The 12889-nt window shown below is 40.9% G+C and overlaps 1 protein-coding gene across 1 annotated transcript in view; it reads left to right on the plus strand.

The window, feature by feature from the left end:
* LOC126456134 (uncharacterized) overlaps positions 1 to 9669 on the plus strand; it is a 197008-nt gene extending 187339 nt beyond the window's left edge. Inside the window, exon 3 of the mRNA XM_050091888.1 lies at positions 9524 to 9669. Within this exon, the coding sequence (XP_049947845.1) occupies positions 9524 to 9669 (146 nt within the window). The remainder of the gene's footprint in view (positions 1 to 9523) is intronic.
* Positions 9670 to 12889: the final 3220 nt, after the last annotated feature.

Raw genomic sequence — 12889 nt, forward strand, 5'->3', positions numbered from 1 at the left:
ATCCTATCCTTGCGGTATATATTCCATTCTGTGTCTAGGATTTCGTTACTGTTCACTTCCGGTTTTAACCAACTTTCCGTTCCTAATACTATATGCGCACTATTTCCTTCAATAAGAGATACTAATTCAGGAACCTTGCCCTGGATACTCCTGCAGTTTACCAATATTACGTTAACTTTTCCTGTTTTTGGTCTCTGAGGACGGACATTCTTTATCAACGATGATAATGTCCTCTCTGGTAAGCCGTCAGGTATTTTATCGTTTCGCCCAAGGGGGGGTCCCTCTAACCTAAAAAACCCCCGTGTGCACGCCACACGTACTCTGCTACCCTAGTAGCTGCTTCTGGTGTGTAGTGCACGCCTGACCTGTCTAGGGGGGCCCTACAGTTCTCCACCCAATAACGGAGGTCGATGAATTTGCAACCATTATAGTCGCAGAGTCGTCTGAGCCTCTGGTTTAGACCCTCCACACGGCTCCAAACCAGAGGACCGCGATCGACTCTGGGCACTATGCTGCAGATATTAAGCTCAGCTTGCACTCCGCGTGCGATGCTGGTTGTCTTCACCAAATCAGCCAGCCGCCGGAAGGAACCAAGGATGGCCTCAGAACCCAAGCGGCAGGCGTCATTCGTTCCGACATGTGCTACTATCTGCAGCCGGTCACACCCAGTGCGTTCAATAGCTGCCGGAAGGGCCTCCTCCACATTACGGACGAGACCCCCCGGCAAGCACACCGAGTGCACACTGGCATTCTTCCCCGACCTACCCGCTATTTTCCTGAGGGGCTCCATAACCCGCCTAACGTTGGAGCTCCCTATAACTAATAGGCCCGCCCTCTGTGACTGTCGGGACCTTGCCGGAGAATCGGCCACTGGCCCAACAGGCGAGGCACCCTGTGGTGGCTCGGAAACGATGTCATCACCACTAGGAAGCACCCCGTACCTGTTGGAAAGGGGTAAGGCAGCTGCCACGCGGCCAGATCCCACCTTCGCCTTTCGGCCAGGCACGCGCGAGCCCACCACTGTCCGCCATTCACCCTGGAGTGATGGCTGACCGGTAAGATGCTCACTGCCGGAAGACGCAGCGACATCAGGGGTTCCATGTGATTCCAAGGCCACCGAAGTAGGCATAGGTCTCACCACAGTTGCCCCAACGCCACTACGAGCCGACGCCTGCGCCTCGAGCTCGATGAGCCTAACAGACAAAGCCTCCACCTGCCCCCGAAGAGTGGCCAATTCTCCTTGCGTCCGCTCACAACAACCACAGTCCCTACACATGACTATGTTTACCCTACTCTATACGGTGACAAATTCCCAAGATAATCTACTGATGAGCTACTCTGATAATCAAGAAACACTCACTGAAATACGAGACGCGAAAACTACGCTAGGTTTTCCCAGAAAAACTATTTAAAAGCTAAGCGCAGCAAATAAGTACAAAAACGTTTTATACAAACAGTACTCGCTGCTGCTGGTGCTGTCGCTCTGGCTGTCACAAGACAACTGCTGATTCAAGTGACTAGTGGCTAACGGCCGCGAAACAAACAAAAGACGGTTTTAGGGCGCTTTCTGTTCTAAACGATCAAGAAAACACTAAGAAATCTAACACGAAAACTACGTAAAGTTTTATCAAGAACTGTTAGTTACTATGCAGAGCAGATAAACACAAATAGAATCCCTTCCTTAGTGGAAGGTCGTAAACAAAATGCAAAATAAACGCTTTATACAAACAGTACTCGCTGCTGCTGGTGCTGTCGCTCTGGCTGTCACAAGACAACTGCTGATTCAAGTGACTAGTGGCTAACGGCCGCGAAACAAACAAAAGACGGTTTTAGGGCGCTTTCTGTTCTAAACGATCAAGAAAACACTAAGAAATCTAACACGAAAACTACGTAAAGTTTTATCAAGAACTGTTAGTTACTATGCAGAGCAGATAAACACAAATAGAATCCCTTCCTTAGTGGAAGGTCGTAAACAAAATGCAAAATAAACGCTTTATACAAACAGTACTCGCTGCTGCTGGTGCTGTCGCTCTGGCTGTCACAAGACAACTGCTGATTCAGGTGACTAGTGGCTAACGGCCGCGAAACAAACAAAAGACGGTTTTAGGGCGCTTTCTGTTCTAAACGATCAAGAAAACACTAAGAAATCTAACACGAAAACTACGTAAAGTTTTATCAAGAACTGTTAGTTACTATGCAGAGCAGATAAACACAAATAGAATCCCTTCCTTAGTGGAAGGTCGTAAACAAAATGCAAAATAAACGCTTTATACAAACAGTACTCGCTGCTGCTGGTGCTGTCGCTCTGGCTGTCACAAGACAACTGCTGATTCAAGTGACTAGTGGCTAACGGCCGCGAAACAAACAAAAGACGGTTTTAGGGCGCTTTCTGTTCTAAACGATCAAGAAAACACTAAGAAATCTAACACGAAAACTACGTAAAGTTTTATCAAGAACTGTTAGTTACTATGCAGAGCAGATAAACACAAATAGAATCCCTTCCTTAGTGGAAGGTCGTAAACAAAATGCAAAATAAACGCTTTATACAAACAGTACTCGCTGCTGCTGGTGCTGTCGCTCTGGCTGTCACAAGACAATCATGTAATAAGTATGATCAAAATACTATTACAATCTTTTACAAACTTTTTTTCGATCTTATGTAAGGTATTTAAACAGAATAAGAAAATAAAAATTTAACTCGCAACAGTGGCAAAGAATGCACCAAGAGGCCCATGACATCGGGACGAACATTGCGGTGGCGCACTACGAGAAAAAAATCGTATATAAGTACAATGAGTGAAAACGAGACACATTTGTAAGGAAAGATAAAAACTGGGCTCTCCAGTGGTATAAATAACCAACAACTCCATCTCGGCCACGCTTTGTTACTCCAATACCCCTCACTCACCCTATTACCAATAAATGTGTCGAGGCCGTAGGGCTGAATGAGCAACAATCCAATAAGCGTATCCGTGTGGATTCCATGACATTAGGGACACTAAACTAAAACCTCAACATACTGGCATGGTTATTGACAGTGTTTTTATCAGGCAGAAAGATGACATACAATGGGAGGCACTAGAGAGCGACGCTAAGACCGCGACATAAGGTAAACTGGGCGGGATTTTTGATTAAGAAAGGTTGGGGAGCGTCCTAAGAATGAAATAATGTATCCAAAGATAAAATAAGAAATTTATTATGAAGTTTAACGGTTGTAACTGCCCGCGTTACAAAGATCTGCGTAAAACTCAGAAATTAGACATGGTGCATCATGATAGATGAGACGACTTCTACAGCACTCGAGGAACAGTCGATGACGTCAGCTACGGGAACAGATGGTAAGCTATAACCCAGCTTTTGAAGAAATGTTGTATTACTTCACAAGTTCAAAGCGCAAAAAAATGTCTGAAATTTACCATGTGTGTCAAATAAATATTACGTAATGAAATCACGAAGAAAGGCATATTGCAGCGCCAGAAAAGCTAACAAAATTTATTTTAGAATTGACAAGTATTCTACTGAGTTAACCCGAAAGTCGAAAGTGCAAATGGTACGTGGTATGGAACTTCCTGCCAGATTAAAACTGTGTGCCGGCCTTTTGCAAAGGTCCCGAGATCGAGTCTCGGTCCGGCAGACAGTTTTAATCTGTCTGGAAGTTTCAAATCAGCGTACACTCCGCTGCAGGGTGAAAATCTCATTCTGGAAACATCGCCCAGGTTGTGGCTTAGCCATGTCTCCGCAATATTCTTTCTTCCAGGAGTGTTGATTCTGCAGGGTTCGCAGGAAAGCTTCTGTGAAGTTTGGAAGGTAGGAGACGAGGTACTGGCAGATGTAAAGTTGTGAGGACGGGGTGTGAGTCGTGCTTAGGTAGCACAGATGGTAGAGCACTTGCCCGAGAAAGGCATAGGTCCCGAGTTCGAGTCTCGATCCGGCACACAGTTTTAATCTGCCAGGAAGTTTCATATCAGCGTACACTCCACTGCAGAGTGAAAATCTTACTCTGGGCACGTGGGATGTCAAGCTTAACAAAGACAAAGATATCTAAAAACGTATGAATAAAGCTGGGCCGGCCGGAGTGGCCGTGCGGTTCTAGGCGCTATAGTCTGGAACCGAGCGACCGCTACGGTCGCTGGTTCGAATCCTGCTTCGGGCATGGATGTGTGTGATGTCCTTAGGTTAGTTAGGTTTAATTAGTTCTAAGTTCTAGGGGACTGATGACCTCAGAAGTTAAGTCGCATTGTGCTCAGAGCCATTTGAACCAATAAAGCTTGTTTCTGCCCATTGTTTGGAAATGAAAGGCATCAGCAATGAATGCAACGTGACATATATACTGATCCTGAGCATTAGGGAAATAGAGAAGACGTAAGGAACTGAAGAAACAGTACAGAGGAAATATTGACCTAAATTTCAAGCCTGCGACCAACGGCATACACGGATGATGGGTAGGACGTAGCTGCTCAATATTCACTGTACGCGGCGTAACATCCATCTCATATACCGTCGAGGTCATGGTAATAAAAGGACAAAAGACAAAATGTGACAATGAAAACATCCAGATCAAGTTAAACAAGAGTCACTTACTTCTTTTTTATACTCATATCAGTTACATAATAAAACACAGTCAATGATAACATCAAGAGCATTACTGAAAACTAACACCAGAGGAAAACATATACAGACAGGACATCGAATATAGAATCCAGTAATATTTCACATGGTTAGAATCAGACTAGGAGCATTATGACAACTGAAAATTCATAATAAGAAGTTGGCAATCGCTGTTTATAGAGTTGTATGAAATTTTCTGTTGCAAAACTCACATTTTACAAAATAATTAATGTTGCAGTATCGTTAATGGTTTCCTTAGTTTGGTGCGGAGGAAGTTCTGAACCGAAAGTTTTTCAATCTAATGAGCACTACTCTATAACGCCAAGTCAGTGATAATTTATGTACGCTACAACCCATAAGGTCTCTTGCAGATCTAATTGTAGATACAGGAAAAGTGCAAAACGAGAAACAAACAATAATTTTATAGTGTGTACTGTTTCGTTATTTTATGACTAGTGTTTGCTCCACATATGGAGATGTCCTTGAAACTGAGTCTGTAAAAACTGGGTATACTGCCTTCACAATTCACATGAAATACTATTTCGTAACCGTTTAAAGCCATCATGACTTACTTCAGACAAAATATTTTTGTGAAAGTTTGATTAATAAATTCATAACACGGAGCCAAGAATAGAAATAGAGCTTTTCTTCTTGGGAAAGTTTAACATTTGTACTAAATCTCAACCATATCAATGACTCACAGCACCATGTTATTCACTTCAGTTCAATGAAGAGGGCCTCACCATATCATACCTCGGAAAAAGTGAGCTTAGATCTCATTGTCAACTAGCAGGAAAATTCACTGTTAAAGTAGAATTTATTACACGACATTTGCAGATGTCGAGCTTGCATTTTTAAGTTTCCTGTTCAAAGACGAACCTAAAGGTACTGTTAATAACCCATTTAAGTAATAAAACTGGTACAGTGCTTACCAGTTTGTCACAGAGGCTTTGCAAGGAATTTGCAGTTTAAATTTGTATTTAGATTCTTCTCACTTCTGACAGCTTATCCAAAAGTCTTGAAAAAGTAATGAATTCTGGAGTAGCTTCACATGTTTGTGAAAATTAAGTACTAACAATATGGCAGTTTGGTTTTCAGAAAGGCTTCTCATCAGAAAACGCTATACATACTATCACTGGTCAAATACTAAATGCTCTGAATAACCGAACATCAAACAGCTGGAATTTTTTGTGGTCTCTCAGAGGCTCTTGACTATTTGACTCATTAAATTCGTCTGGATAAGCCTGATTATTGTGGTATGACTGGGAGAGTGCACGAATGGTTTAATTCATATTCAACTGGGAGAACGCAAAAGTTTGAAATTAACAATGCAAATAGTCCTCTAACTGGGAGGATTCAATCTTGAGACCCTTTTTGTTCGTAATATATATGAATGACTTGGCTCATTGTATTCATAGACATGCAAAGCTACTTGTTTTTGTTGATGATATAAGTGTAGTAATCACACCCCAAAAACAAGAGTTAGATGAGGAAAACGTAAATAATATCTTTCAGAAAGTTATTAAATGGTTCTGTGCAAATGGTCACTTAGTAAATTCTGCGAAAACACACTATCTACAGTTCTTTACAGTAAACAGGTTAACACCTTTAAGAAGTATAGACTTTGAACAGACGTTTGTTGCTGAGGCAGAATATTTAAAATTTTTGGGTGTGTGCATTGATGAGAAATTGAATTGGAAGAAACACATTGATGACCTGCTGAAATGTTTGAGTTCCGCTACTTATGCTATTAGGGTTGATGATAAACATATCAGTAAATTAGCCTACTATGCATATTTTCATTCACTGCTTTCATTAAAATAAAAAGCATTCATTGCACAAAAGCCTTTATTTAATCAGAACAGCAGCTGCAGCCCACCCAAGAGCACCTTGCAGACATCTATTTAAGGAACTAGGGATATTCACAGTACCTTCAAAACACATATATTCAGTTATGAAATTTGTTATTAAAAATGCATCCCAGTTCAAAAATAGCAGCAAAGTGCATAGCTACAATATTAGAACAAACGACGGTCTGCATTATTCTAGATTAATCGAACTTTGGCAGAGAAAGGAGTGAACTATGCTGCCAAAAAGGTCTTTGGTCATTTACTAAATAGCATTAAAAGTCTAAGAGATAGCCAATCACATGTTAAAAAATTAAAACACTTTCTGAATGACAACTCCTTCTACTCAGTAGATGAACTTGTAGATATGATGTAGTAATTTAAACAAATTAATTATATCATCTGAAGAAGCATTATGTTATTCTGACATGTTCCACATCATTACAAATGTCGTATTCGTGATCTACACGATCCGTGGAACAAGTATTAATGTAATGTAATGTAATACACACCACGGAGCAGGCGGTGGTGGTTAATGAAGCTGGTATCGTGGCAACTGACATTCGTGGATCCCAGATAGCTACCCCATTAACAGGCACCACCTGCTCCATACTGTATATGGTCTGAGGATGGTCACATATTGACAAATACCGGTCACCACTGCCAATAAATATTGTTTTTTGCTCAGGACTTTTTAACTGAGGTTTAAAATATTTCTTTGGTTCTTCCATTTGAGCCATCAGTTTTCTTTGAGCACTTCATATATTTCACTCTGTGCCTCTCCTGATTATGGAGTATTGTCATTTCCATAAACTGATGCCCAACTTATATTATGAGGAAAATGCAACCATCATATCCTTTTAATTTTGCTATGAAAAATTAGAAGATGGATGCCTGAGATTCCTAACAAGTCGTTCAGAAACTTCTGCTGTTCACGTCCATCACTGGAGAAGTTTAACACATCTTATATTCCAAGCCTACATAATGAGTGGAGTGGGAGAGTGGTGAAACATTTGACAGTTAGACATTTGACAATGGCGAAAACCAAAAGTCAGTTCATTTTCTATCCCCATTCATTTCCCCTTCCGAGCAAGTGTCCTTCATCCGTTGTAGACGTGATGTTAAACCATTATCATCGTTCGCTTCCTTCCGTGGCACTGTGTCAGTTATTACAACTACCTATTTTAGCTCACTGTTAGTCCTCACTTATGGATATGATCATAATATCAGTTTTTTCAGTTAATACAGGCTGTAACTAAAATTCCATTGCACACTTTGAGGACTTCTAGTGAGGAACAAGACGGTTAAGTTTAGCATAGGAACTACTGCCAAGAAGTGTTCTGCTTTCCCGCTAAATGCAAAATATCACAATACACTTTTAAATGTCCTGCATTTTCGGTTCCACTGACTAGGATATTAAATACATCATTCACGATCACCTGTTCATGTCCACTAGTGGTTTGTTTACGTGCCATTCAGTTGAGTTTGTGATATGGCCAAAGGGAACTGAGTTGCTGTTGTGGTCATGGGCTTTTTTTATATTGCACTACGGTACGCTAGTAATCATTCAGTAGAGTAAAAAATATAAGCTGTGTGTAGATTTCGTTTTTAGTATGTTGCTTTTGACTATAGTGAACCACAGTTTTGCGGAATCAGCATACATGACGTTTATATTCCTGACATTCTCAGATTGGGGGCGATCTGTGGTATAATGAACTCCATAAAAATTCCAAGCAGCCAAGATGGCTAGTAAAGTATTTATTTAGATGACCAGTTTCGGTAACACTGTGTTACCATCTTCAGATCTGTAAGGACAGAAAGAAATTGACAGTGTAATAGTTTTACAGAAGGTGTAACCAAATACAATTAACAAGTGCACACATATGGAAAAGTTACACATCTTCAACTTTACAATCTCCACCATCTGTGCTTTGTATCAGGTCGTGTACAACGATGGATCACAGTCGTACGGATACCGGGCTTCTTAATAAATACTTTAAAAGTGTTCAGGGTGTGATGTTAATGTAGAGCGAAGCTCAGTGAAATGGGAGGGTTGCTTGTCAGATGTATGAAGAGAGTTTTACACATCGCCAGAATCCTTAGCACTCCTTGTTTTCGCATACCTAAGTTTGAAGAGGATGTAGTCCTTGCAGTGGCGAGTACCAGAAATGTAGTAAGTAGACGGAATGTGGATGATCAAACTGTACCATGTGTTCTTTACGAGCAGCAGCTGCGCCTGTAAACCCATAGAAGGTAAAGGGAAGGCAGTCACAGAATTCTGCGTCACGAGCCCACTTCTGCAGGGGGTTCTTGCACGGATGTGAGGACGAGCGCAGCTTCCCATGGTGGATCCATTCCATGGATGAAGCGAAGTGCACTAGGGATAGTGCTCTCAGTTTCCAAAACGGTCGTGTATGTGGTAATTAATATCCACGTGCTGCCATCTCTGTGGATTTCAGGAACGATACAGTATGAACATATGAGAAGTTCTCCTGGTTGGACGTGCGACTGGGCCAAACCTTCTCCCGACTTGAAGGTAATCGACTACTGCCTGTGGGCGTGAAACCCTCGATTTACGAGAGCTGTGGCATCTAAAGAAGGCCTGCTGGCAGGTGTTGTTGCTGGGGCAGAGGTTGGTCAACCAGGGATTGGTGAAAGTATATACTGGAGTGTGATGTGGAGAGACTGTACTGGAGTGTGATGTCACATCAAGACATATCTGTCAGCAGGCCCAGACGAGAAGCAGCAGGAGTGAGACAGCAACGTGTATGGTGGTATTTTTCGTGTAGTGGGAAAACGGAAAGTTTCTGGACATGAGTTGCTATGGCAGATTTAACTGGTTCAGTCCCCTGTACAAGTCTCGATAGTCTGTAGAGGGAATTTAGTTGCACCTAGTATAACAGTGGGTGCTATAATGGTCACCTCAAGCTCTGATGTGTCAGTGACTACTAAGATCCTTTCTGTCGAATACTGAAGTGAAGCTACTGTTCCTCTCGTAAATTACGTACTCGTTTCCCTGTCAGTGAGACCACTGCATTGGATGTAGAATGCGACGTGCCGTGTTGCAGGCCGCAGCCACTCGGGCATCAACGAGGCCATCATATGGGTGAGCATCGGCATGGGCGTGACGATCGCGGTGCTCATTTCGATGGCGCTGTGCTACATCGTGCGCGAGAAGTGCCGCAAGCGGCGCGAGTTCTACGTGAGCGCCTAGGCCCGCCGCGCCCGGGACCGCTGCTCGCGGGCCGGGCCGCTGCTCCTGGGCGTCGGCGGCGCCGGCGTCGGCCCCGGGCCCGGCGCCTACCTGGGCGCGCGCCGCTGCGTCATGTGCGCGCGCACCGCCGCGCGACTCGCCGCCGCCGCCGCCCCCACCACGCCGTCGCCGCCGCCGCCGCGGCGCTCCACCTCGCCCGCCCTCGTGTCTCGGGCTGCCTGAAGGGCCTCCACCTGTTCCCGCAGCTGCACCTGGTGGGACTGTCTCTCCAGTGCACGTCCTGACACCTGACACGACTCGGCACTCCGCCACTCTACCACTCTAGTCAGCGTCTGAGATGACGGCTCTAGCAAGTCTCTTCACCGGTACCTACCTACTGCGAGAGCAGACATTTGGAACAAGTGTTGGGCCTCACAAATGATTACGAGAAGAACTAAAACGATTATTGAGACCAGAAGCTCCTCACAACACCGTACAGCAAATGTGATACACCTGCGGTGGGTGTGTACACTGCTACAGACGTTACTCGTATTTCAGTCCACACCAGTCCATAACTTATCATCTTAATTCCTAAACAGTCATTCCATTACTGTCTGCATCAATTCACATCCCATGCGACACCTCCTTTCGCATTTGTTTTGGCACATCTCTACTGATAACCTATAATGTTCCTGTACTGATTACCATATTTGAGACAAAGTACTGTACATTAACTGAGGTGGATTTAAAATGATACAGCCACATAGAAGCATTTTGACATTGGAGTACCCCATTAGCATAAAGCTGCAGACCAAACCACTATTATTGCATAAATCTGTGGACACTTAACTATATTGAAACACAGAGTAATGAGAAAGAAGCAAATAAAAAAAATGGGTTACAGGCATACCAAATCATTATTTCCATTTGCCCTATCAAGCCGCAAATTCAGCCAGAATTTCGTGCAACATGAAGTAACCAGGAAGGTAATTCAACAAACAGATAATCAAAATCCACCATTTATGTCCGCAGTTCCTTTCATGCCACTTTTGAATGGTTTCTTTCATTCAAACATTTTTTTCACTTCTACCACTAGACAATAGCTTCCATCATCTACAATTATACGCACAAATTTCATTCCAAAGCACTATTCTCGCTGATAAGTTATGCCCACTGAATCACTGTCAACACAGAATTAAAAACCATAACATAATATCCAAAAATTATTCTTATTACTAATGGGGCGAGACTCGCTTTTAAATCTTCCCCATTCTTTTTATTTCGTCTTCCTGATTCGAATGGCCTTTCTCAATGACTAGGAATTTCGTTATTTACTTTTCAGCAAACTTCGAAACTCGCTGGATAAATTCAAGTACCATTTTTGTTATAATTTTCTGTTCTGTTAAAGATTGTTCATACCATTTGTTATATCTTACTATAACTCACATCCTTATATCTAAATTAACTAAACAATACATCGTATTCTTACAGACCAATTCAGTTTGTTATTTTGAACAACAATATTCATAAAATACAAGAATGAATGACATTGTTCCCAAGTAGTACTCGAGACATGTATTTTTAAGTAGTACAATATTTTACGTTTAGAAAATTGCATAGAAATTGTGGTAATAACAGCCCTAGCATTTTAGACACCTTTTACCTTTCGTCTGTTATTTAAAAAATATACAGAAAAGGCGTATTATTTTGATCACTGGCAGCTACTAAGCAACCTTTTCCACATATGACATTTATTGTTTGGGACCTGATAGGTTATTGTAACCATAATATACAGCTCATCACATGTTACTGAAACAGAAGAGTAGCCACATAAAAGTAAATTCTAGTGAAATAAGTGACAACCCATTGTTTCTAATAAATATCAAACAATTCTAATGGTGAAAAAACGAGACTAATGTCAGATACTTCCGAAGAATTTAAAATAGTAAATGTACCGTGTGGTAAATAAACAAGAGAGAAGTAACAGAAGGTCTACTAAAGTCTTCAGGACATCTGGTGAAACCCAAATATTAACATTAATCACTGCAGACTTCTCTTATGGGGATAATTACTTTCAGTGTAAATTAAAATAATGTGAAATACAGCTCAATAACGGACTAGCCATAAGTGGAAGTATAATTGTGTCTAAAAACGCCACAAACATTTGTACATTTTCCCCCTCATAATAATACTAATTTTTCTAACCGTTATTTTCCTCTCTTAACTGAGTATATAGTCAATTTAGTATGTTCTTCTATGTCAATGTGTGTCTTCTTGCAAGTACTGTGCTCGAGAAAGTTATGTAGAAACAAAGTTTTGTAGTTATAAGAAAATATTTTAATACACCGGTCTGTAAGATTACCTCAATTTGTAGAATTTTAATATGTAACAATGTTGTAAACAATTTCTTATAAAAATTTGAGAAGTTGTTGAATTCCTAAATAAAATTATTATTAAACTGCATAAAATAAACACAAGAATAAAGTTGATAAGCAGTCAGTAATCTGACTACTTTAAATATATTTTGTTAACAGAGGTGATTAAATTAGGGACCATAAATATAGAGAATAGTCTGTGTATATTATTCTATTTGTGTAACACATCTTCTTATACACATCTTGTAATTTTGATCTACAACTATGAGGCTACCACTGCAGAGTTTTATACCATTATATAAAACAATAGAAAGATCCATGGATGAAATGAAAGCTTTTATCATACTTTACATTACAATCAGAGTTTGTCACTTCCCATCATGAAAAAAACCCTCCCAGCTATGACAGCTCACCAAGGAATCATGTAATAGATTAAACGTAGTTGAAATACGTTCACAGGGTATTGGAAGTGCTATGTGACTACTAATTATTTTCATTGTAAACGAAATTCATTGTGACATTTTGAATTAGAAAACAATTTTAATGTTGTTTTTCAGAGTAGCTATACATAATTACATCAATAATACGGGTTATTGAGTTAATGTTTTCATTAATGCAACCAATAAAGCTTACATGTTGTGCATTTATATATAAATGGTGTCTATTAATGATTAATAAATATAGAATGTATTCAGAGGAAACTGTTACAAAAGAGAGAAATAGAATTATAGCAAACTTTTTAATAAAGAGATGGTGCTTTAAATTATGGTGTACCATATTTTTACTTAATCCGCTTTTTTCTTCTGTGGATTATTGTTATTAGCAAAAGATTTTCCCAGAAACGTGACATTCATCTAAAAAATAAA

Source organism: Schistocerca serialis, chromosome 2, assembly GCF_023864345.2.
Source record: "Schistocerca serialis cubense isolate TAMUIC-IGC-003099 chromosome 2, iqSchSeri2.2, whole genome shotgun sequence".
In the NCBI taxonomy this organism is placed as follows: domain Eukaryota; kingdom Metazoa; phylum Arthropoda; class Insecta; order Orthoptera; family Acrididae; genus Schistocerca; species Schistocerca serialis.